General features: G+C 33.5%; 1 protein-coding gene across 14 annotated transcripts in view; it reads right to left on the bottom strand.

Annotated features, from left to right (window-relative positions):
• Positions 1 to 4,299: 4,299 nt before the first annotated feature.
• rxfp2b (relaxin family peptide receptor 2b) overlaps positions 4,300 to 25,702 on the bottom strand; it is a 40,108-nt gene continuing 18,705 nt past the window's right edge. For 8 of the 14 annotated variants that reach the window (XM_087283173.1, XM_087283178.1, XM_087283175.1 and 5 more), the window contains exons 10-18: positions 22,791 to 22,862; positions 21,091 to 21,162; positions 20,918 to 20,989; positions 18,238 to 18,309; positions 17,824 to 17,895; positions 15,949 to 16,178; positions 12,659 to 13,069; positions 9,294 to 9,512; positions 4,300 to 7,313 (exon numbers count right to left, since the gene is read on the bottom strand). In XM_087283173.1, the coding sequence (XP_087139299.1) occupies positions 7,051 to 7,313; positions 9,294 to 9,512; positions 12,659 to 13,069; positions 15,949 to 16,178; positions 17,824 to 17,895; positions 18,238 to 18,309; positions 20,918 to 20,989; positions 21,091 to 21,162; positions 22,791 to 22,862 (1,483 nt within the window). In that variant the 3' untranslated portion in view covers positions 4,300 to 7,050. Of the gene's footprint in view, positions 7,314 to 9,293; positions 9,513 to 12,658; positions 13,070 to 15,935; positions 16,179 to 17,823; positions 17,896 to 18,237; positions 18,310 to 20,917; positions 20,990 to 21,090; positions 21,163 to 22,790; positions 22,863 to 25,702 lie in introns of all 14 variants that reach the window. The other 6 variants (XR_015508724.1, XR_015508727.1, XR_015508726.1 and 3 more) reach the window with 4 other exon arrangements.

Genomic DNA, 25,702 nt, shown 5'->3' with positions numbered 1-25,702 from the left:
TTGAGACGGCATATTTTCCATTACATTAAAATTATTATTTTCACTCTTCGTTTATAAGAAAAAAACGACTGTTGGTTTTAGGCAATATATGTTTTCATTTCAGTTGGCGTTCAAGAAATACTCATAAATGGTAGATAGTGTGTTTCCATCAATTATTTTAAAATCAAGTAATGCACCCTTCATTCTGAAATCTCTTGCTTGTAATATGTGAGCATATTTACTGTACAAAACGTGTCCCTGAACTATGAGGGCAAAAGAATAAAATAAAATAATAAATTGTTCATTAATCATAATCAAGCCAAAATGTTCAATTAATCAAGATTTAGATTTTAGGGCAAATCCCCCAGCCCTAATAATAATAATTATTAGCTTCGCTTACTGTCAGTGATCCTCAAAAACTACATTTTGAGTAGCTTTTAAAAATACAGCAGACACCAAACTTGTATCTAAAGTATATATTTATATAATTTACCATTTAAAATATACAGTATTACTATAATTACTATAATAATGATATTTTTATTTATTTATTTATCATATTTTAAGTTCCCTCCAAGCATATTTTTTTAACACTGTTAAGATTATTCTAGGCTTAAATTTAAACTATTAGTAATATTTCACATTCAGCAGTGGTTCATACGCATATCTATCATTTATAAATAATAAAAAGCCTCAATTTCAGGGTTTACACAAGGAAAACAGCACTTTAACAAAGATATTTTTAAAAATAGTTTTACATAAGGTCTGGCAGTCCCTCTAGCTAGCAGCATGGGCTCATTTACATAAAAGAACGCCTACATACAGAATGGCTCTATATAATGTTTAACCATTTATTTAACCAGAACTAGTGAAAGATGGTACTGTATATCAAAATAATCAACGTCTGTTCATCTTCCTCTTTAAAAAATGATTAAAATTCAAACTTATAATACTTTAAAGAAACACATGTAGTCCAAGACACCTTCAGATAACGGTTTGGTGAATTACAGTATGCAAACTACAAGTATAGAATAGCAATTAAAACGTTTATAAAGGCAGTTCTTCTCAAAAGTGTTAAATAATGAGCTAATATTGTAAATACGTCAGTGTTTGATGCGCGAGAAATTATCCCGAAATAAACACATGCGCAACACTTCCCTCGACCACAATACAGCCTTATAAACTTCTGTATAAGACTTTAAAGCATATACAAACAATATAAGAGGCTGTAGTTGAGTAAATGTGAAGGATAATGTTCGAGTGATGAATATTTTATACAAAGTGTGGATTTACAGAGCTGACAGATTAAACCGCTCAAGATGTCAGTGGCAAATGAAAGCGAAAAGACGTACCTGAGAGGAAACGACTTTTTTTCTGACTATTGCTCCATCCCAAAGTTGCTGCGGCAGCGGTGAATTCTCGCACTTGCCTCGAGGTATGCAGAGCCTCTACCTCGTTACGACTGTCAATCAAACAAGTAGAGACAAGGCGTAAGCCCCGCCCACCCAGAAAGCCCCTCCCACTTGTAGCCCTCTGGCTGTCTCTTTCTGTTTTGACAGTCTGTGTGCATTACTGCCTTTACTCCTCTATCATTTAGCATGTTAATAATGTCAAGTCAGCTGTTCAGTGTAGAAAAAAATATATTGTATAGCCTAAGGTGTTTATTTTGATAAAAGGCAGGCTGATTGTACATTATGAATCATCCTTTACTACACTTTGCTACTATGCTAATAAACAAATACATGCACATTAAATATGAATGTGAGTTAGATTACTTTATCATCTTTCTTTTGTGTTCATGAAAAATAAGCGGATATAAAATTGCCAAAACAACAAATAGATTAGTGATTTCAAACAATAGCACTATTATGCATTCTTTCATCAATATTACATCCAGTTTTCAGCCAAACGTTTAAATTGAAGCTTGCATGAATCTGCATATTGTTTTAAATAAGCCCTTATTCTGAAGTCATGTTTTTGGCATATCTTTAAATAATTTATTTATTCAAATACAAGTCATTTTATAAGTGTTCCCTTATTATTTCATATCGGCCCTTATATCCTAACAAAATAACATACATGTAGTCATATGCAGGCTCTTTATCAGGTGTGAGCTCTCGTTTATAGCTCACCAATGACCAGCAGCGCGGGCAGTGGAGAGCTCATCTGAAGGTTTAGGGGAGGAGGACAGCTCTGTTGACTCTGCTGGAAGAGATGGAGAAAAGGTTATAGAACAGTTTTGTTGTCCTGCTGAAGAAACAGACAATTATGTAATTATTGACAAGTTTAATTAGTGCCTATTTGACTAATTCCTTCTCTATAAATTTAAAATATACTCTAATTATCTTAAAGGGATAGTTCATCCAAATATTAAAAAAAAGTCATCATTTGGTTCCCATTTACTTGTTTCAAACCTTTCAACACAAAATAAGATATTTTGAAAAAAATTATAAAACAAAAAAAAACTGTAACCACTGACTTTCATAGTATTTGTTTTTCGCCCACTATGGAAGTCATTGATTATGAAAATATCTTCTGTGTTTAACACACACACACACACACAGTATGCATACATATACAGTATATATATATGAGCAATATAACGAGTAGCAGTGCAAATTGGCTGTAGTTCGCCTTAGTGTTCCACCAGTGACATTATACAGCCATATCGCACTGCTACAAGAGTGACATTGTGTTTATACAACAGTTCGCCAGCATTATCGTATTAATTAAAAAAAGAAATTCAAACACAGAGTCAAAAAAAGCCTTTTGTATGAGGAACTACTTTCTCCCACCATTCCTTCACATCTGCAGCTGACGTCAGAACAGCAGAAACCTTTGCTACTACACCAACATCCCTTTACAGCTAGTGTTAGAATGATTTGCGTAATATCTAAAGTGATGATAAAACAGCTGATTTTGCTCACATTTTAAGATTATAAGGCTGAACGGCATGAAATGCCATCTGTATACAGAGATTTCACAGTATTTCTCTGTTGCAATTGGGATATTACAATAATTAACGTCAAAAAAGCCAAAGCAAAGCAAAAACACTATCAGAAACATTACCAGACTGGTATACAGTAAATACAACACTACAACATACAACAGAAAAAGATTGAATAGAAAAGTCACTTACCTGTTTTATAATGTTTTGATCAGCTTTAGTTTGTAATTACGTTGAGTTTTTCTGCCCTAAGGGCTTATTATGCGGCCTCTGTCACCATCTTGTGAATGGACAACATCAACCATCTTTGCTCTGCTTAGTATGACAGGCTGATGGATGCCGATGCGCTGTATCTCCGAAATTATAAATATCTAAAATAGGCAATGTCCTTATAAATGAATTACATAGTTGCAATCTAAACAACAAAATTCTTGACTAAAAAGACTCGGAAATACATTATGTTGTCCAACAGCTGTAGTAAGTTTAAATATCTGCTGCCTCTCTATGTGGGCGGAGTAATACACAAGAGTGAAATCATATTCGCATTCAATCATATTCGAGCCAATCATATTCCAGAACCAGACAAAACTGTTGTGTGTATATTTACAGTTGGAAGTCAGAATTATTAGCCTCCCTTTGAATTGTTTGTTCTTTTTTTAATATTTCCCAAATTATGCTTAACAGAGCAAGGAAATGATCACAGCATGTCAGATAATATTTTTTTCTTTTGGAGAAAGTCTTCATTGTTTTATTTCAGCTAGAATAAAAGCAGTTTTTAATTTTTTTAACACCATTTTAAGGTCAATATTATTAACCCATTTAAGCTATTTATTTTTTCGATAGTCTATAGAACAAACTATTGTTATACAATAACTTGCCTAATTACCTATAACCTGATTAGTTAACCTAATTAACCTAGTTAAGCCTTTAAATGTCACTTTAAGCTGTATAGAAGTGTCTTGAAGAATATCTAGTCAAATATTTTTTACTGTCATCAAGGCAAAGATAAAATAAATCAGTGATTAGAAATGAGTTATTTAAACTATTATGTTTAGAAATGTGTTGAAAAAACCTGCTCTCCGTTAAACAGAAATTAGGGAAAAAATAAACAGGGGCGCTAATAATTCAGGGGGCTAATAATTCTGACTTCAACTGTTCAGTATATGCATTCACATATATCCATTTACCAGTAACAATTGGGGAAATGCTAAAACATCTAAAGCAAAGAATATGCTTTAAGTTAAAAACCTACACTATTTGAAAGCAATTCTTCTATATCATGTGATATTTAGTTTCAACTGTGTATACAGTAATTTCAGTTTTACAAATTTTTGTTCATGACACAAAAAAAAAAAACATCTTCAAAAAAACTATAAATTGTTTGTTTTTTATTTGTGAGCAAAGCACTTTGAATGCACACAAGTAGACCAATCAAGATCATCTCCAAGGTCAAGATGATGTTCAAATTCATGCCACTTGCAGAGAGAGAGAGAGAGAGAGAGAGAGAGAGAGAGAGAGAGAGAGAGAGAGAGAGAGAGAGAGAGAGAGAGAGAGAGAAAGAGAGAGAGTATTATAAAGCTGTGTTAAAAAAACCTGAAAAATGCGTTTTCATAAGTTGAAGCAAAAGATGCAACACTTATGCACACATTTATACAGAGATGCTTTACAATTTAATAAACAGATTACTCAAACAGCTTACATTTTTCACTCAGAGATGACATACTGTATAGTTTTCATTGCTGAAAAACATTTGGAGCAATTGACCTGCTCTAAAAGCTCGTACTAACCAGTGAGAGATTTTTCTTTCCCTTGATGAATCCAAAATGCAGACAGCACATTCTGTAAATACAAAATGCCGAAATGTCCAAAAAGCATACAAAACATATTCACATTTTGGTTTTAGATGAAAAAATAAATTAAAAATATGTTGGCATTTTCTTCCTTTTTGACTCTCAAATTCACAACAAAAATAAATATTACACGTAAAAAAAACTGTCCCCATTGTAGTCTTTCGCAGTTTAAAGAAACACTCCACATTTTTTTGAAATACGCCAAATCACCTAGCTGAGTTTTACCATTATTAACTATATTTAATCTCGTGGTCTGGTGGGAGCGCCATTAGCTTAGCATAAATCATTGAATCTTTAAGAGTCTAAATTATCATATGCATTTGATTCTACGGCAAAACATGTCTTTTTTTCAGCAAAGAAGGCTCACACAAATTCTAAAGGCAGATACTGATTAGATCAGGACCTCTCTCCTGATCTGCAGGCTATCTTCTCTGGCTCTACTGCTCCCAGGCTTACTCTTTTTGCCTCTCCCTCTCCCTGTCTCTCCTTCTACTTCTGGTAACTTTATGTTTACATTAAAGCCGGGTACAATTATTATCATATGTTTTATCATTTCAGACTTTATCATTTCATACAGTTATTTTGTAATTAATTCAGTTGTAACCATAGAGAATTATTGTCATTAAATCATCATGAGGAAGACACAACAACGCCTCATCTTCCTCAGGCATCTCAGGAGGTTTGGAATGAGCCCCCACATCCTCCGCTCGTTCTACACCTGCACTGTGGAGAGCATCCTGTTTGGCTGTATCACCACCTGGTATGGAAATAGCAACAGCAGCAATCGCAAAGGCCTACATAAGATTGTGCGAACTGCTGGACGCATAGTAGGAGGTGAGCTTCTCTCCCTCCAGAACATCTATACCAGGCGGTGCATGAGGAAAGCCAAGAGAATTATCAATGACTCCAGCCACCCAAGACATAGACTTTCCTCTCTGCTACCCTCAGGCAGACGGTTCCGCAGCAAAGCTTCTTCCCTCAGACAATCAGGCTGATGAACACTTAACACACCACACACAGACTCTTCCATACCCCTTACTGCACACCATCAATATGTAGCATGCACTGCACTTTAACCCATCCATACTTGAAACAATACTGCCTACAACTATGTGGACACCTATTCATTCTACATATCGCTGTCAATTTTACATTGTCGTTGTATTTGCATGTCATCGTGTCTGTATTTTTTACTGTCTGGAGCCAGCACCTAAGCTTTTGACTCATCATAGCACACGTGCTGCTGCTGATGTGACAATAAAAGTGATTTGATTAGATTTGATCTCATTTTCAAGTATTTGTGAATTACTTTTGATTTAACATCAACACTGAATTGCTCAATATTGCAGAAGAATACAATCACATAATTGCAACGCTGTCCCACATTTTAAGCTATTAATACTGCCCTTATTTCTGTTTTTTGGTATAAGACTGCAGAATAATGATTTGACTAGAATGTAAAATTTTTTTACCATCATGCTGATTAATTTTTAGACACTCGGCAGAATTACAGTTCAAACCACTGTGGTTAAAACTCATCCTTACAAAAAAAAAATAATAATAAAATAAAGTTTAAATAATTTTTCTATTTAAAGATTGACACTTTTGCTGTAACATCCAATACCAAGACCAACGGAAAATTAAACATTGCTATTGTGTAGGCTGATATGGCCAGGGTCTATACTTACATTAGGACATAATAATCAAGAATCTTTGCTGCAGTACCATGGCTGCAGCAAGTGCAATGACATTACCCAGAGTCTGAAAATAGTCCCCAGCTAAGTAACTACTGTAGGTAACAACACTGCATAATATCATTGTGCCTGCTTCAGCCATTGTACAGCAACAAAGTTCCTTGATTGTTATTCCATGATAATAGTATATTTCCTAAACATATAGGTAAACATAAAATGAGAATCCAATTTAGAAAAAAGTGGAATGTTCCTTTAAAAGACATCAAACTCCTTGCAATCCTCGGATAATAATCCCAATACCTATGGTCTAGCATAGATATATCAGATTCAGATATTTATAAAGGCTGTTTGTGATGTTCTGTAAAAGCACAATATCAGCATATGCACTTTGATCATCATCAACCAACATCCAAAGTAGGCCTTCAACATGGCACTCAATCACCGTCCTTGAAGATTTTACCTCTTCGTTTTCAAAAAGGCTTCAGCAGGACCTTATGTTTAGGATTTCCAGCACTTCGGAAACTCTGCAGATCCACTACAGATTAATGCAATAGCCATGATATTATACCATACAGTATCTTCATCTGTAACTGGCATCAATGTCTAAGATTGAGGAGTGTGGGATGTAGCTGCGGTGGTAGAACGAAGGTCTCGAGGGGTCCATGTAGATGACAGAGCTGGTAAGGCTTTTGCGGCCCTGTTTGAGTCTTGGTTGTCTCTGCCAGTGTCCCCATAAATGTTCCACCTGCTCTCTGAAAAAACTGGTGGTCAGTGTGTAAAGGATGGGGTTTAAGGCACTGTTGATGGGCAGGATGAAGATCACCACCCAAGATGTGATGGTTCCTGAAAGAGAGACATATTTTCCTTTAGTAAAATATACACTGCAGAGTGTTAGTTCAATATGAGTGAGATAAAACTGTAAATTTGATCAGCAGTTTGAAATCATTTCTGCTTCTATATTATTTACTTTTATTTTAACCATAACGTTTTGTGTGCTTTTGTGATTTTACAGTTTTTCCAATTGTTTACACACAAATACTTGTACTTCAGACACAATTTCCATAACATGTAACTGATGCACCAACCCCCTGAACCACTTCTGCTAACCTACAAGCACAAATCCCGCTTTACACTCAAATTGCAAGTTTACAACACACTTTTTTCAAAACACCACACACAATTCTCTGCATTTTGCACAATTTTCATGCAGAAAATCTTTTGTCTTCACAAGGAACACACTGTCATTTAAAATTGTAAAGTCAGTTGCCTTACTTTCCATATCAAGACATCACATGAGTAAACACTTGTCTCACAGAATTTGAATTTAGAAATCAGAACTCATCTGGATCATAACTGGTTCACTGCCCACCAACAATTTTTAGTGGTTTATCTCCCTCCATATTCTCCATTCCTCAAACCTATTGAGGAACTGTTTTTCTTCTGGAGATGGAAAGTGTATGACCGAAATCCACACACACGTATACCCCTTTTCCAAGCAATAGCAGTTGATGCTTTTCATGGCTGGATTCGCCATGCAAGGTGACATTCCCAAACTGCTTGGCCAGACCAAAACAGAAAAGAGGATGCAGTATAGCTGTTTTTATTTTGTTTTGTTTTTTACTGTAACTGTATTCTGTAAATACTTCTGTTGATGGTACATATAGACCACTTTATCTGCAACTTTGTGTTGGTTGATAAACACTGTGTACACAGTTTTTGTGGGGAAAATACAGTAAAATTTATTTGGTATTTGTGTTTTTTGTATAAAACAATATTCCTAAATATTTTACAATACACTTCTGTAGACCTATGTATTGTCTGTAGTAAGTGTAACACTGAACAAAAAAGACTGACAGTAAATCATTATGATGAATGGTCATAGTGTTTTACATTAAGCACATCCGTGTTCAACTGTTCTTATAATTGTCTATTGATGTGATGGCTTATGTGTGTCATTTGAAAACAAAAGACCATTTTGAGAAGAAATCACATTGTTTTGAGCGTAGAGTTTCATTTTGCAGAATAATTGAAGAGTTTTGCCCAGTGTGTGTGTGTTTTGTAATTTGTGTGTAGAGTTCTGACAATATGAGACCTGCTTACAGAAAATGTGTGTAAACAATTGGAAACAACTGTAATCAGAGGTCGGCACGGCGGAATGAACCGCCAACTCATCCAGCATACATTTTACGCAGTGGATGCCTTTCCGGCTGCAACCCAGTACTGGGAAACATCCATACACACTCATTTACACACATACTCATACTGTCAAACTCCGCACAGAAATGCGGTCCAGGCGGGATTTAAATCAGTGTCCTTGTTGCTGTGAGGTGACAGTGCTTACTACTGAGCCACCATGCCACCCCTTAAATTGTTTATATTTTTTAATATTATTTCACTTAAGTTAAATATGCTATTTTTTTTGCGACATATATGAAAGTTTAATCTCAAAATCGAGTAAAATCTGTTAACTAATAGAAATCAATTCACATTGTATAAATTACACTGAAAATAATAAGCAATTATTAATTGTAAATATTACGAATGCATTTTTTTTTTGGATATTAAGTATATGTATAATTCAATAGTACTTGATATTATTTAATTTATAAATCATATCATATGTATTTGTTCGTGTAATGTAATAAAGTGTAATAAAATAAAATTCTTTACACAATTTATAATAAAAATAAAAATTTGTTATTAATTTTTTATTAAATATATACATTTTTATATGTATTATAAATATAATTCCTTTATAAATATTATTAATTATTCATTTCATTACCAAAATGTTATTAAGATTCATTTGTAAGGCGATCAAACCTGGTATCTCCACCTCCAGTAGAGAGAGGATTTTGACCATGAATATGGGAATCCAGCAGAGGGCATCAGAAAACACGATGAAGAAGAAGCGGTGTGCCATGGCCACGTCTCTGTGCAGTCGACCCGGCAGCTCTGTGGCTCTGATGCCCGTCTTATAGATGGAGTAAAACATGCTGGAGTACGAGACCACGATGATGAGGAAAGCCAGCAGGTTAAGTCCTACAAGAATAAACAGAACTCTGAACAACAGCACTAGGCATAATGAAAACAGGTCAGGGACATTTCCATCTCAGAAGCGTGACTAAGAGGTTTCTTAAGTGTCTCGCTGAGGGTAAGGTTTAATGTGCTGGAAAATAGCTGAAATCTCTTCAGTGTGGTAGGTGTCATGAATAAACGGGTGTCATCAGAAGCTATGCTTACAGAATGTGGCACAGAATCAAAGCAGATTTTTTTCTTAATATTGAGTTGATATGTGATATTTTTAATATTGATGATTTTCGATATTTGTCATTGGTGCATATTTCACACGTTAATCGTTGTATTTTTGTTCATACTTGTAATCCTGGACCTCAAAATCATAAGTCATAAGTGTTTTTGATTTTGAATCTGGGATACCTGAAAGGTAATTAAATAAGTTTTCCATTGACGTATACTTTGTTGTGACAATATTTAATTAGATACAACTATATCAAAACAATATGGAATCTGAAAGTTAAATTAACACTGACAAAAATCCAAATACTTAGAAAATCACCTTAAAACATATCCATAGTAAGTGCTTAGCCATACGCATACTAATAAAAAATTATGTTTTCATATATTTACCGTAGGAACTTAGGAAGCATAGGAACAAAATATATTTACATAACATGATAATTACCTAATTTTGAAATCATTTCTGTCATAAAAGAAAATTCATTTATTTTCATTCATTCATTTTGGCTATTTTCAAAAAATACACCAGTGTAACATAAGAGCAACCTCCCAACCTTTGTTAGTCATAATTAGTGCCACATTCAATATGTCAAGCTGTTACTGAGTCTCAGAGTGTATCTTTATATACAGTTGAAGTCAGAATTATCAGCCCCTGAATTATTAGCCCCCCTGTTTATTTTTCCCCAATTTATGTTTAACGGAGAGAAGATTTTTGCAACACATTTTTAAACATAATAGTTAAATAACTTATTTCTAATAACTGATTTATTTTATCTTTGCCATGATGACAGTAAATTATATTTAACTGGATATTTTTCAACACACTTTTATACAGCTTAAAGTGACATTTAAGTCTTAACTAGTCTAATAAGGTTAACTAGGCAGGTTAGGGTAATTAGACAAGTTATTGTACAACGATGGTTTGTTCTGTAGACTATCAAAAAAATAAATTAATTAATAAATAAAAGCTTAAAGGGGCTGATAATATTGACCTTAAAATGGATTTTTAAAAATTAATAACTGCTTTTATTCTAGCCGGAATAAAACAAGTAGACTTTTTAGACTTTTTTTTTTTTAGACTAAGACTTTTTCCAGAAGAAAAAAAATTTTCAGACATACTGTGAAAATGTCCTTGCGCTGTTAAACATAATTTGGGAAATATTTAAAAAAGAAAACAAAATTAAAAGGGGGCTAATAATTCTGACTTCAACTGTACATCTATATCTAAATGTTGGATATGATTGGCTAGTTTCTATGTACAGTATACATTAAAAAGTAATAATGTTAAAAAAGGTTACATTGTGATTTCATTCTTTGACCTTTATACCATTAATGTGCATCAAAGGTTACAGTAAGTCATTCATACATTACAAATTATTTATATTTCAAATAAATGCTTACTTTACAAATGAAACTTTCTATTATTCAGATCATTTTAAAATGCATCAAGAGTTTTCGCAAAAGTGTCATTTAAAGCAACACAACTTTAAGTATTAAGCCACAGTAGAAAACATTTCTTGGTTATTCAAATGATTTTTGAAGAATGTAACAATTCAGGGCTTTCATCACAGGTGTTATAATTATTTATTTATTATATATTTATTATTTATTATTATAATTATTAATGTATTATTTAAATTTTGAATTGATTGGTTAATTTATACAGTACAATATAATGACTTATAACTTGACTAAACACATGACTCCTGTAATCTTCATAAAAACATCTAGTCCTACTTTTTATATTAAGTGGCCATATTACGATGTCCTTTACTAACACTTAAATTAACAATTTGGCACAATGCACTGATTAGGAACATACATGTTTTTACATAGTACTTGTATTTTTTAAATGATCTGCATGTAAATAATATATGTAATCACATTTGGTTAAAAGTTTGGGGTCAGTAGGATTTTTTTTTTTTTAATAAGGTTCTCCTGCTCACAAAGGCTGCAATTTATTAATCAAAAATACAGTACAAATTGAAAAATTTTAAGCACTATAAAATAACTGTTCAAAAGTAGTTTATCATTTCATTTAATCATTTATTCCAGTGATTTTAAAGATGAATTTTCAGATTCATTACTCCAGTCTTCAGACACCTAATCCTTCAGAAATCACTCTAATATTAATTTTTCTTCTTCTTCGTCTTCTTCTTCTTCTTCTTCTTCTTCTTCTTCTTCTTATTATTATTATTATTATTATTATTATTATTATTATTATTAATGGCAATAGTAATAAAATCAATCATGACTGGAGTAATAATTTCATTTGAAAATACAAAAAATAAGTATTAAATAAATATTTAATAGTTTTTAACAATAAAATGTTTAGTTTTTTTTACATTTAATTAATGCCGTCTTGATAAACAGAATAATAATACTAATAATAATAATAAAACGTTTTTACCTGTAGTCTATATTTACACTCTTAGCCCATCCCTACACCACTACCCTTCAGCCTTCCCATACCACTAAACCTGTCCCTAACCTTACCCGTATTCCACCTCAGTAGAACCTGAAGTGTTGTGCAAAACAATGTGAACACAGTAAGTACACTGTAAAAAATCTGTAATGTCGCAGTTTTCTGTATTTAGCAATGTTTATATGTATTTTCCCCCGTTTATTTATGCTTTTGAATTACATAAATATGGGACCTTGACCTTTCTTCCAACAACTTTTAACCTTGAAAAGTATTTAATAGTTTAAAGTGATATATTGTCTGGGTTGGTGTTGTATATGGTAACCTTGTAATAAACTGCCAATACATTTTGAATTTTCAACATCAAGCCAACAGAGCCAATGTCCCACAATGCAATTCACAACCGTAAATAAACAGAAACTACTTGTGAATCGCAAAATACGAAAACTGTTTACAATATTTTTACAGTGTAAATCCAATATTTTTTTTTACCATTGTTAGAACTCACCAAGAAAAATCCCAGTGGAATATCCTTTTGCGACAGGCTTTTCCAGACGCTCTGAGTGAAGTGGGAAACACACTCCATTGAGTCCATAGTAATTCCCAAACGTATCCTCATTAAGCAGCGGCACGGCTGCTATAGAGATGCCCAGCAGCCATATAGAGACCAGGACGGTGAATGTTTGGCACTTGCTCGGTCGCAGGTGGCTGAAGGGAAAAACGATGACCAGGAATTTCTCCAGAGTCAAGTAAGTGAGCAGCATGACGGAAACCTCAGAGGAAAGCATGGCCAGAAACCCGATGGTCCGACACTCCAGACTCTCCATCCAAACCTTGGCATTCTTATTGTACTCGCCACGAAACTTCACATCAAAGATCCCCACAAAAAACAAATAGACCCCCATTAGGCAATCTGCACCTATGGATGAATAATGCATTGTGGTTAGGGGTTAAACAGGTGATAAACAGAAAAAAAAAAAAAAAAGAGTAAAAATATATTCTGTTTCCATTTGAAGGCTTTTCGTAATATATGCAGCTTCTTATTTAAAAGAGCTTGTCCCTTATGCTTAGATTTTTACTAAAGATAATAATAAATAATACCTGAATAATGATACTAATAATAATGAAGTAATAATAAAATTACCTGAAATCAAAAATTGTTATGATGTGCAATTTAAAATTCTGGAAAATATCTGGTGTCCTTTAAAATAAATCAAAACAAAAAGAGAATACCTCATTTAAATTTTACTTGTTCATATATTTGATTGTATTTGTCAGGCTGCTTTTAATAACAAAGACAAATAATTTCAAGGAGCTATTGTGGTTCAAATGGTATATATTATTGTGCTTTATTTATTCACCTGGTTATTTATTCATTTTCTTTTTTTGTTAAAATCAACACAAGTTTTCTTGTAATAAATTTGACAGCAACACGCTAAAGCCAAGTTCACACACTGCACAATTTTGGCCCTCATTTTCACTCGTCAAATTAGTTGCTTTTTCACGTTAAGAACACAGAGTAAACAATAAAGTGTAAATTCTCAAAGATGCTACCGAAAAGAACCTCCAAAATGTCACAGACATCCATGAAATATTTTTCATGTCGTTTTTACATCAATGTAGCTGACATGCATTGTAGGGATACAAAATCCAGTGTCAATTTTAAATTCCAGATAAATAAAACTGTTCTTATACAATACTTTTTTGTCATTATACACTGCCTGACAAAAGTCTTGTCATCGATTCCAGTTGTAAAAGCAACACATAACTTGACTTCTAGTTGATAATTTGGAAAAGTGGCAGGAGGTAGATTTTTCTGATGAATCATCTGTTAAACTGCATCCAAATCATCACAAATACAGCAGAAGAGCTATTGGAACCCGCATGGACCCAAGATTCTAAGAAATCAGTCAAGTTTGGTAAAGGAAAAATCCTGGTTTGAGCTTACATTCAGTATTGGGTGTGAAAGAGATCTGCAGAGTGGATGGCAACATCAACAGCCTGAGGTGTCGAGACATTTGTGCTGCCCATTATAATTACAAACCACAGGAAAGGGCAATTTCTTCAGCAGGATAGTGCTTCTTCTCATACTATAACCTCCACATCAAAGTTCCTGAAAGCAAAGAAGGTCAAGGTGCTCCAGGGTTGGTCAGCCCAGTCACCAAACATGAACATTATTGAGCATGTCTGGGGTAAGATGGAGGAGGCATTTAAGATGAATCAAAGAATCTTGATGAGCTCTGAGAGTCCTGCAAGAACGCTTTCTTTGTTGTTCCAGATGACTTTATTAATAAGTTATTTGAGTCATTGCAGAGATGTATGGATGCAGTCCTTTGAGCTCATGAGAGTCATACACAATATTAATTATTTTTCCACTGCACCATGACTTTATATTCTATACTGTACATTATTACTAAAAAGGCATGATCATATTTTATTTTGGTAAAATAAGCGTAATCTAGAGGCCTTTGCCTTTCATTTAAGCCATTTTTGATACCAAATGATCAACTGGAAATCAAGCCATTATTTGTTGTTCCCAAAACTTGCATAGGCAACAAGACTTTTGTCAGATGGTAGACATCGTTTGTTAATGTCAAATGGATGGCAAGCTTTTGACATTGAATTTTGACAAAAATATCCGCTGGAAGACAGTTGTTGGCAATTGCTTCAAGCAACTGAATTCCACATCAGAGAATCGTGCAGTGTGAAATCAATGATCTGACAACTTTGAAAATTATGCAGTGTGACCTTGCCATACGACAATATTATTTGTCTAATCCTTTTTTTTGTGCTGAAAAATTATCCAATCAGTGGCTTTATAACCAAAATGTGATTGGAACCATGTGTTTTGTAATTAGTTTAACCATTAATTGTGTTTATCGCTATTACTCACTAGATGCCAAAAGCAGATCTCAATAATGAGCACGTAGCTTCCTAAAAGCCCTGATTTGCAATTTGGTCTTGTGCCAAAATGTCTACGATTTTCTAGCACACATAAAACGTGCAATATTTTAAAAAGACAAATCACAACACCAGCAGGCCAAAAATCAATTTCTACTCGTTATAGCACAGGTCCGTGACCGAAGCACATGACATTGCAGGCTAAAATAGAAGTCTTTTCTATGCCAAACAGGGTGCGCTGATTAATGGCAGCAGTCTGTAAACTCCAGGAGGAGTTAGAATTGATTACTGAAGGTGATTGTAATAGAGAGTGAATCCTTTGCGGATTGAATTGTTACAGGGTTATAGATTTCCCTTCCGATCATGACAGCCTTTCAAGCGGAATGTCAGTCAGGAGATTGTCACCAGCGAGACTCCTTGGTTAAAGAGGACAGACAGCAGGAAGACCTGGAGAAAAGCAGTGCTCTTCCACATCTAAACACTGTCAACCACTGTCGCACATCTGATTGCACAAAGCGTAAGAGGAGGAAGAAGTCTTCAGTAAGACAAAAGCCACATGATTTTAAGGTAAATGGAAAATCAAGAGATAACTTGTGATATGTAATATGGTTCAGCATAATTGAGAGAACATTATGGGTACAGGAACACTTATAATTTGAAAGCCTGGCGTCCTAGAAAACAGTTTTTTTTTTCCAGAAGGGCCAGCTGCTCCTGTTTGCGTCATATTGCTTTTATAACAGTCTGCCAGTTATAGAAGAAATAAGCTCTTAAAACAGATACAGTATTTTCCCCTCTAATGTCTCAATAAATCTATTTTTAGGATGTGTGCTTTGGACTGTATATTTTTGTGTATATTATATTATGGACATGGGTAAAATGTATACCTCTGGTACTCACAGCACAAAACCTTGATGCAGAAGGCATGCAGGTTGTTTTCAGCCCGCAGGACTGTCCTCATACCGATGACAAAGAGGTTCCCAAAGCAGGTGATAAAAGCCATGACCCACACGGACACACGAAGAACCACATTAGCAAGCAGATCTTCAAAAGATGACAGGCCGTCTGAGTTGGGTTTACACTTCCGGACATGAGGGGCGTAAGAACAGTACTGGAACTTCTTGAAGTATCTTAAACAAAAAATTCAATATAAATATGAATATTAAACTTATTTTGATATTACATTAGTGCGCAAAATAAAGTTGTGCCTCCAAGGATAGCACATTTCACACTGAAGTGATTTAATGAATGAAATAAATTACATGAAATAGTAATGACAGCATGTCTACAATGAAGACTGATATTTTTCTGAAGAGCTGGAAGAGTATTATGTATATTATATGTGTTATATATGTATCTATTATTTATACAACAGTTCTGTCCAGTTCTTGAAACTGATTGGCTGATTACCATGCGATATTCTGCAAAGAATAGCATTCATACAGCCTCTTCACCCTTGTGTATTACTCTCTACAGTTTAGCATATATTGCAGCTGTTGGACAACATAATGTACTTTTGAGTTTTTTTTAGTCGAGAATGTAGTTGTTTAGATTGCAACTATGCAGTTTATTAATAAGGATAGTGACTATTTAAAAATATTTATAATTTTGAAGAATTTGTGCAGTTAGCCTGTCTGAGCAGGCCGAAGAAAGTGACGATTGACGTTCCACCACAAGATGGCGACAGAGACAGCATAGTCCTTAGAAAGAGAAAAACAGCCTTTTCTCAACATAAGTTTCAAACTACAGCTGAACAAATCATTATAAATCAGATAAATTACATTCTAAGTCAATCTTTCTACTTTTGTATTTTGTAGGGCTACATTTATACCACAGAAACTGCTAGTGTTTGCTTTGCGTTGGCTTTTTCAGGGTTAATTATTGTGATTTCCTGATTGTAACAGAAAAATACTGATAAATGTCTCTAGATTGATGGCATTTAATGCTGTTCAGCCTTATAATCTTAAAATGTAAGCAAAAATCACCTGTTTTGTCATCACTTTAGACATTACGCTAGAGAATCATTCAAATAATTTAGACTAAATGTCTAAAGTGACGTTTGTGAAGTAGCAATCATTTCTGCTGTTCTGACATCAGCTGCAGATATGAATAAATGATAGAAGTGTTTTTGAGACTGTCCTTGTTTGATTTTCTTTTACACACTATTATGGGGTCAAACTGTTGTATAAACGTAATATCACACTTGTAGCAGTGCAGTATGCCTGTATATCGTCACTGCCCAAAAACAGCCATATTGAACTGCTACGAGTGTAATATTGCTAGTATAAATGCTACATTTATAGGTTAATTAACAAATCATCAATGCAACCTGCTTGTGTAATTTGATGAACAAATGTGGAAAAATGATTCTTTTATTTCATTATTTTATTTATTAATTTGATTTTATCATTGTTCCATATTTGTGAGGAGATTAAAGGTTGGGGAAATGTTGTTCTGTTAAAAAAAGTTTTAAAAAATCATAAATACAAAGTAAATGTAAAACTAAAATAAAAAAGATTCTTAATAACTAACAAACATCACACTATTTAGAATAATAATATACAAATATGTACATGGTTATGCAGTATTTACATTAACACTAAATCAAATAGCTATATATTTTTATAATGTCACATAAATTGAAGAGCAATCTGCATGCTATTCAATATAAAGTACTATAGTGTTAGAACACAAAACAAAACATAAATATAGTGCTTTACATGTAGATGAATAATTGCATATTCCAACTAAAAGAAAACAGAATGAGATATTCACATGTAGGAGAGGTTATCCATGGGCCGGAACATGCTTGTCTGTATATTTGGGATCTCCACTCCCTCCAGGCCACTGCAGACCAGAATAATCAAGTTTTAGTATTCATGCCTGTTTATCAAGGAGCTTTGGTCATTTTGCTGACCTCTCGGTCACCATTTTCAAGCCCTGAGCCTCAGTAAATTTTAGAAGTTGGCACACAGCCTAGACTGCTGTATGTTTGCTTGTTTGTTTGCTTGTTTATTGTCAATCTGCACTACAGCCCAAAGCAAGCCTAACGGTAAATTAAAAATCAACTCCATGTGGGACTCATTTCATTTGGAAAACTATGCTGTTTGATCACTACAAAATATCACATTTATGAACAAATCCTGTTGATAAATCGCATAAAAAATTTCAGGTTAGTCAGTTACTTACAGAGACTGGAGCTGAATTAGATGATTAAACTGGCCAGGGTGGATGTGGTCCAGTGGGTTTTGGGACAGATTTCTACAAATACGGAAACAAAGAAGAGCGTTTTATGGTGAAACGTAATACAAGAATTGTAATCAAGTGTACTTACAGATAACAACATTGGCTTAAAACAAGATGTTTGCATACATATCAAATGTACTCACTGGCCACTTTATTAATTTGAGCAGATCTGCTCAAGTGCTCATTAATGCAAAGCTTATCAGCCAATTACATGGACGCTTTTTTATATAAATAGTCAGGACCAACTGCTGACATTCATGCAGAGAATTATGATCCTGGGAAAAGCGATTTGAACACGGTTTAGCGGTTGGTGCCGAACAGGCGGTTGTGGGTATTTCAAGAACTGCTGGTCTACTGGGATTTTCATGCACAAACATCTCTTTAGATTTACAGACAATGTTTAGAAAATAAAAATAAGGAATGAGAAGCAGTTGTGTGGCTTGTTGATGCCAGAAATCAGAGAAAAAAGTCAGAACAAGTGCTGTCCAAAGTCGCTAAATATTAATACAGAAATATTTGAAACTGCACTTTTTTAAAATTTACTTTATGCATGTTTGTCATAATTATTTGATTACAGTATTATGACAGCAAGTGATGTTGGAGAGAAAAAGGGGGGATGTTATGGGGAAAGGTTACCGAGTCAGGTCTTGAACTCAGGACTCCCAAAGCTCTGTTTACATTACATGTCAACGCACTAACCACTGTATGCAATCAGCACAGATGCAATTACATGATTATTTTTACAGTATCTATATCTGCCACACTCCCTCTACAGTTTCACTTTGTTCCTTTATTAGTTTAAAGCATTAAATTTCACAGTTGATGCTTATAACTGCTTGTGCATTTTAGGTTATCAACTTAAAGATAAAGCGCAAGACATGGCAGTAAAAAAATATTCATGCATTATTTGTGCATCTTTCTTTTTCGTTCAGTTGAGTTCTCTTTAACATGTTCTTGCACTTCAATGGATAGCCTGAATATATGTCACATAATACAAAATCATTGTTTTGTTTATTTTTCATGCACATCTAAAGTGAAAATAAGCAGCACAGGCAATAACATTAATCAATAGCAAAAGATTATAAACCACTGTTAGACCTTACTAATAAATGTTAAGTATTGTTTTCATCTGAATATTTGTTCTGCTTTACTTATAATTATTATATTTGGTGGTAGCGGTTATAATTTGCTTAATACTAACTGTTCAGTATCTTCAGTATTGTTTAAACTATATAAGTTCAGCTAGTATTTTTTTTTCTCTAATAGTAAAATCGTGGTCAGATTTATTCGAATATTACATTACAGCTGGACCAATTAAATTTTTGGACGGGCAAGTAAGGCTGCGTCCCAAATTGCATACTTCTATACTATATAGTATGCTAAAATCAGTATGCGAGTCGTATGTTTAAATACACAGAATTCGAAAAACATTATGTAAGAAGTACCCAGATGACCTACTACTTTCAGCAAGATTCTGAAGTGACGCTATGTTCTCCCATGATGCCCCGTGACAAAATTCATGACTGGAATTGAAGCAATGTAACTGACGTGGGTAGGTCACGTGATCATGACAAAATGGTGGATGTATCAAATTTCCATTCATACTACTGACATTCATACTGTAGAAAATATACTTTTCTATAGGTCAAGTAGTAAATTCAAATGCAGTATCTAGTAGGCGATTTCGGACGCAGCCTAAATATCTAAATAATTGTCCAGTCAAATGAAGAAATTAAGACATGCATAAAGATTGTAATTTTAATAATTGCTGTGGAAATATTTACCTATTGTATCAAAAAATGTATGAATTATTAGTATTTTTTTTAAAGTATCATATTAAAGGTACTGTAGAAATTTCCGTATACTGACAACACTACAGTAGTTCAGACTGGTTTGAGATAATAGAAAGAAAACAGTAACTGAAATAACTTGTTACAACCAAGGTTTGCACACAACTTGTCCTTGAAGCAGATAAGCTACAGCAGCAGAGGAGCACATCGTGCTTGCTTCTGTCAGTTAAAGGAGATGAAACTGTGTTTTCTATTTGCATGGGCTCACTCAAATTGGAAAGTGAAAAACTCACAATGTTATAAAACTCAAAGTTGATCATTTGCATGTGTTTTCAAGGAATTTCAAGACGAGTTTAAGGTATTCAGGCACAAAACTTTCAACATTTGTAACTTATAATAAAAATCTATTTTATGGAATTATTGGTACAATTAAGACTACAGAAAGTTATTTTACATATAATTTGATTACCACATTTCTGTACCTGAATACTATTTGTCTATCAAGAAATTTCTAGTTAGGAGCACTGTTTATTTCTTTTGTATCTTTGCTCTATTGTATTTATTTACGTTCAATCTAAATTAAGAATTTCTTTTTAAATAGAGCTATACAAGTCATGTGGGGAACTTGTATTCATGCCACAATATAAATCACAGAATACCAAACTATAGCAATGTCAGATTTTTCCAATATCACCAATGTCATTCACTATACTCAAACGGCCTCCACAGTAACCAGATCTCATCCCCACACAATACTAGCAATGTGTAACTAATAAAGTGGCTGGTGAGTGTACTTTATACAATAAGTGCTGTTAAATCATCTGATTACTTACAGACTTTGCAATGACCGTAAATCCTTGAAAATACCGACTGGCAGTTCCTTTATCGAATTATTAGAGAGATCCCTGAAAAAAACAACATTTCAGATAATAAACTTACTGATCCTCTTCTTGTTCATTGTTTCCAAGCACACACTCATTCACAGCAATAGTTAATTGACACTCACAGGTCCCCCATCATGCGCAATGATTGGAAGGTGTTTTCTGGCAAACTCTTGATAAGATTGGCTCGCAGTGACCTAGAAAGAGGTACGATGAAAAGAATATTGATCATAAACCTCATCGAAAGGGTACTGAATTGCTATTTGCCACTCTGTGATGAGATTGCTGTCTCTGTAAACATTACCATTTTTAAAATAACTGTTATCAGCCACAGCTCAAAATAGAGAGAGTGACCTCTAAGAGTACAGAGGGAGGATGGCTTAAATAACATGCAACAATAATATTATCTATTACATATAGCAGATCTGAATCTGAATTACTTGGATCAGAGAAAAACTGTAACTACAGTAAACAGAGTCAGATGCGAAGAAAAAAAGTTATAAAAAAAAATAAGATCATGGGAGGGGGAAATAAAAACGGAAACAAGATATTTTCTACAGTATGGGTCTCAACTCAATTTCTGGAGTGCCACAGTAGTGCACACTTTTGCTCCAACCCTTATCAAACAGAACGGATCCAACTAATCAGGGTGTCAAAGACTACTAAAGACTAATGAGCAGGTGTGAGTTGGAGATGGTTGGACTTAAATTATGCAGAGCTGCAGCCCTCTAGGAATTGAGTTTAAGACTATTGTTCGACAGTATAAGTACCAATATGGGTGATTTATTAGTTACAAAGTTAAAGTCAACCTCTGAAAGCACACTTAAAAATATAAGACATTTATCTCCAATAGTGCAATAATATAATGAAGTCTTTTAAATAAACAATAAAGCATATTAGAACAAAAAAAAACAAGACCATTCTCTATAAATGAATTCTCTATGATCCGACAGCCAAAAAAAAAAAATCTATTTGACACACAAAACCATTTTGCTCACATCTGAAGGCAAGTTATTTGCAAAAGAAGACCATATAATTTAAATAAAAAATCTTTTTAATCCTCTATTACTGAAGAAACAACATTTACTTGTATATCTTAACCCATGTGAATGTTTTCATCCACTCTGTGGCGATTTTGAGTCTTAATTTGATGCCAACTTTCTCTTAATATCTCTTAATTAAAAAAAGCTTAATTTCTGGCTTTAATATGGAGTTATAAAGAGTTAATGTATGTATAGAATATATGTGTATGTGTGTGCAGGAGTGTAGCTAGCAATTTTGGTCCCTATTCACCCTATATACTGGGGCGGAGGGGGTGGTGGGAGGGGTTTCGCTTTGTGGGATGTGGGGTGGGGGTGTGTGTGGGGGGGTGGTATTGGGTTGGGTACGATAGGTGAAAGTGAACTACTAGTGTACTAGTAAGAATATTTATAAAAACTATAATTTGTTTTTATACTTCATAGAACTCCAAATAAAAAAACAGAAACTATTATCTTTTAACTTTTGACTTATAGAGTTAATGGTGCTGACTTATCAATAGTAAAAATAACAAATGTTACTTTTTCCCAATAGACGAAACTACTAACCATCAAGAATTTATGATTATTTGGTGTCAAGTCAAGTCAAGTGTTGGTGCAATTAAAAAATTTGGTTATAATGGAAGTCAATAGGTCAAAAACAGCCACGAACATAACGAAAGTGTAGTTCGTTTGAACAATACACAAAGGTCAATTAAAATAACAAGGATTTAAAATGTTTGGGTCAATCAAAAAGTATCATTTGCTGTTCATTTCTCAGTTAGAATACTACATTTGTTATTACTTACAGCACAGTCAGATGTTCACAGTCTAGCAAAGTTGACAAGCCCAAAGTCGTGATGCTATTACCCTCGAAATCCCTTTAAGAAAACAAGTTGTAAAGAACATTAAACAGTAGAAACGTACAATGCACATAAAAATCATGATCATGATACATGGTTTAGTGAATTTTTTATACAGGCATATTATCACATGCTGCTTATAAAATGGTATTAAAAGGTAACGTATCAGCTGAAGGTCAATGACAAAAAAAAAAAAAAGCACGTCGACAATTCAGTGAAATCCAACTCGTCTTTTTGCTCTTGGCTGTCAATGAAGGACAGCATGGCCAAAGAGAGAAAAGCAGTGCATTAGTAACTGAGAACATACTGTTCTTGTACTCCACAGAGACACTTACGAAAAGGACAAGCTCCAGGTAGCATTTAAACCTGTCTGGGATCTTTAAAGAGTCGAGTTTGAAAAAGTATATTACATTAATTGAAATAAATAACATTGAAAAGAAGTTCAAAGGAATATCAATGTACAAAAGATGTATGACAGGTTCAATAGTTCAGTAGTGTCAGGCATATTTGGAACAAGAATAAATTGATGACACAATAAAAGAATCTGTTTAAGATTCACAGTCACAAAATACTATTTAATTGCAATTATGCATTTTATATTTCGTCATTATACTTCAAATCATTAGATTTTACCCATTGTTAGAAAGACTTCTTTTAAGGATTACACTCATTGTTACATCTGCAATAGAAAATGATGAAATGGAGATTCAAATGCAGTCCAGTGGGTTTTTTGTGAAGTGCAGAAAATCAGGAATGATAAAAAAAAAATAACAATCAAAAACAAACTAAAGAATAACAAAACCAAACCTGGGCACACACAGACATCACAGGGGTAACTAAGAAAACTACTGACAATGAAGGGATAGATAGAACAGGCTACAAATACAAAGAAACACTTAAACAAACAAGCTGACATGAGGGGGACACAACTGATGGCCAAAACTACCTATGAAGAACACTGGAGAACTAACATTCAGACAGTTGTTGTTTAATTCTATTTGTGCCTCCAAATATAAAATTAAACAGAAAGCTTGGCAAGCAATTTTGGAGAATTTGATGTTTCCCATTGAAACAGAATGCCAGAGCATACTTTGTGAGAGGTGTTTCAAAAATGACTGCCGAGTGAAATGACTTGCCTTAAAGGGACTTTGCTAAAACAAAACACAGACAAGGGTACAACTATGATAACTTATTTTATAATAACAATAATATTTTATAATTATATTTTTATTTTACAGTACAGTTTAAAATATGTCTGTTGCTTCATTTTATTTATGAAGAGTTATTTTACTCATATTTTGACAGTTACGTAACACAGGTATGTATATATATATATATATATATATATATATATATATATATATATATATATATATATATATATATATATATATATACATATATATATATATATATATACACATCATGTATATCTTGTAAATGTAATTTCGTGCACACAACAAAATATAAATTATATATTAAGTTTGGCTAAAATAAATAAACAAATACATAAATAAATAACTGCTAAGTAAATAGTATTTGCCCTTTTAAACCACTTTTTCATTAATTAGCCTAACTTGTCTAGTTAACCTAATTATAAACTGTATGTGCCATTAAAAATATGTTGTAAAAAATATTTTCTTTAAAATCACTTGGGAAATATTTGAAAAATAATAAAAAAAAGTCTGCTTCAAATTCACATCTTTAAAAATTGACTATAGCTTGTGAAATAAATTATTTTGTATCCTGCCAAAAAAAAAAAAAAACTGTGTGCAATTCTTCTTTTTATATCCTCAATGCTGTAATATGATTTATTAATACAAATATATATATATATTCTGTGAGCTGCCTGGACTCTAGTAGGGAGCCACTTGTTTTTCATATTCCATTTGACAACTCAATCATGAGTCTGGATGTTCATGAATAAAAATAACACTTTGGGTTTTAATAGATTAAACACTTAATTCATTTAAACTGGAATTTGCTGTGTTGCAATTTAAAAACAAGCTACGGTTTTGAGACTTTCCAAAACACACAACCCTCTGGCTTATGCAATATAGTGTATTTCTGGGACGAGCCCTCCAGCTTCTCTTGAAGGTTTCTCAGCTTGCTTTAGTTTCACAGTCAAACACTCGCAGCCCGGCTGGAACAAATTTCAGGAACAAGTTCAAGAGATCAGTCAGAACTGTCAGTCTAGACTTCTCTTGTATTATTATGAGATTCACATTTCCACAAAAGTACACGTGAACTGACAACTAGTGCTAGTACACCACAGGCAGCTCAGTGGTTTAATCAGGCTCAAACCCTCAAATCCCTCTAAAGTCTTATAAGATCTACATTTTTGATGAGTAAAGAATAGCAGGAGGTTTCTGGGTGTACCGGTACATCACAAAACCTGAGCTACCAACATCTTCCTACACTCTTAGACTGCCGCAATTTTACAGTTATTTACTGCAAAAATGGGCAGCAAAATACCACAAACATTTTTTACAGTTCATTACTGTAATATGAACTGCATTGGGTCATTTTAAAACTTTTACAGTAAATTATTGCATATTAGGAATTTGCGATATTCTACCGTAATCAAAATAATCAAATACTGCTGTAGATGTAGAAAACAATGGATGAAAATAATAAAAAACATAATAATTAACATCTTATTTCGCAAAATGTATTTAAGAAAGACAGCTAATTTAAAATGGAAAGAAATACCAAAAAACAATTAAAATACTGCTGTACATGATCTCGTTACTTGTTTGAAATCCATTACATTTAATAGTAAATACTAAAAATACAAGATATAACAAAATACAAAAGTCTTTGTACTGCTAAAATGAAAACTAAATAAATTACAGTAA

The sequence above is a fragment of the Danio rerio genome, chromosome 15, assembly GCF_052040795.2.
Source record: "Danio rerio strain M-AB ecotype USA chromosome 15, GRCz13ab, whole genome shotgun sequence".
Classification (NCBI taxonomy): domain Eukaryota; kingdom Metazoa; phylum Chordata; class Actinopteri; order Cypriniformes; family Danionidae; genus Danio; species Danio rerio.
Note: the sequence above shows the minus strand (reverse complement) of the source record. Positions and strands in the feature narration are given on the sequence as shown.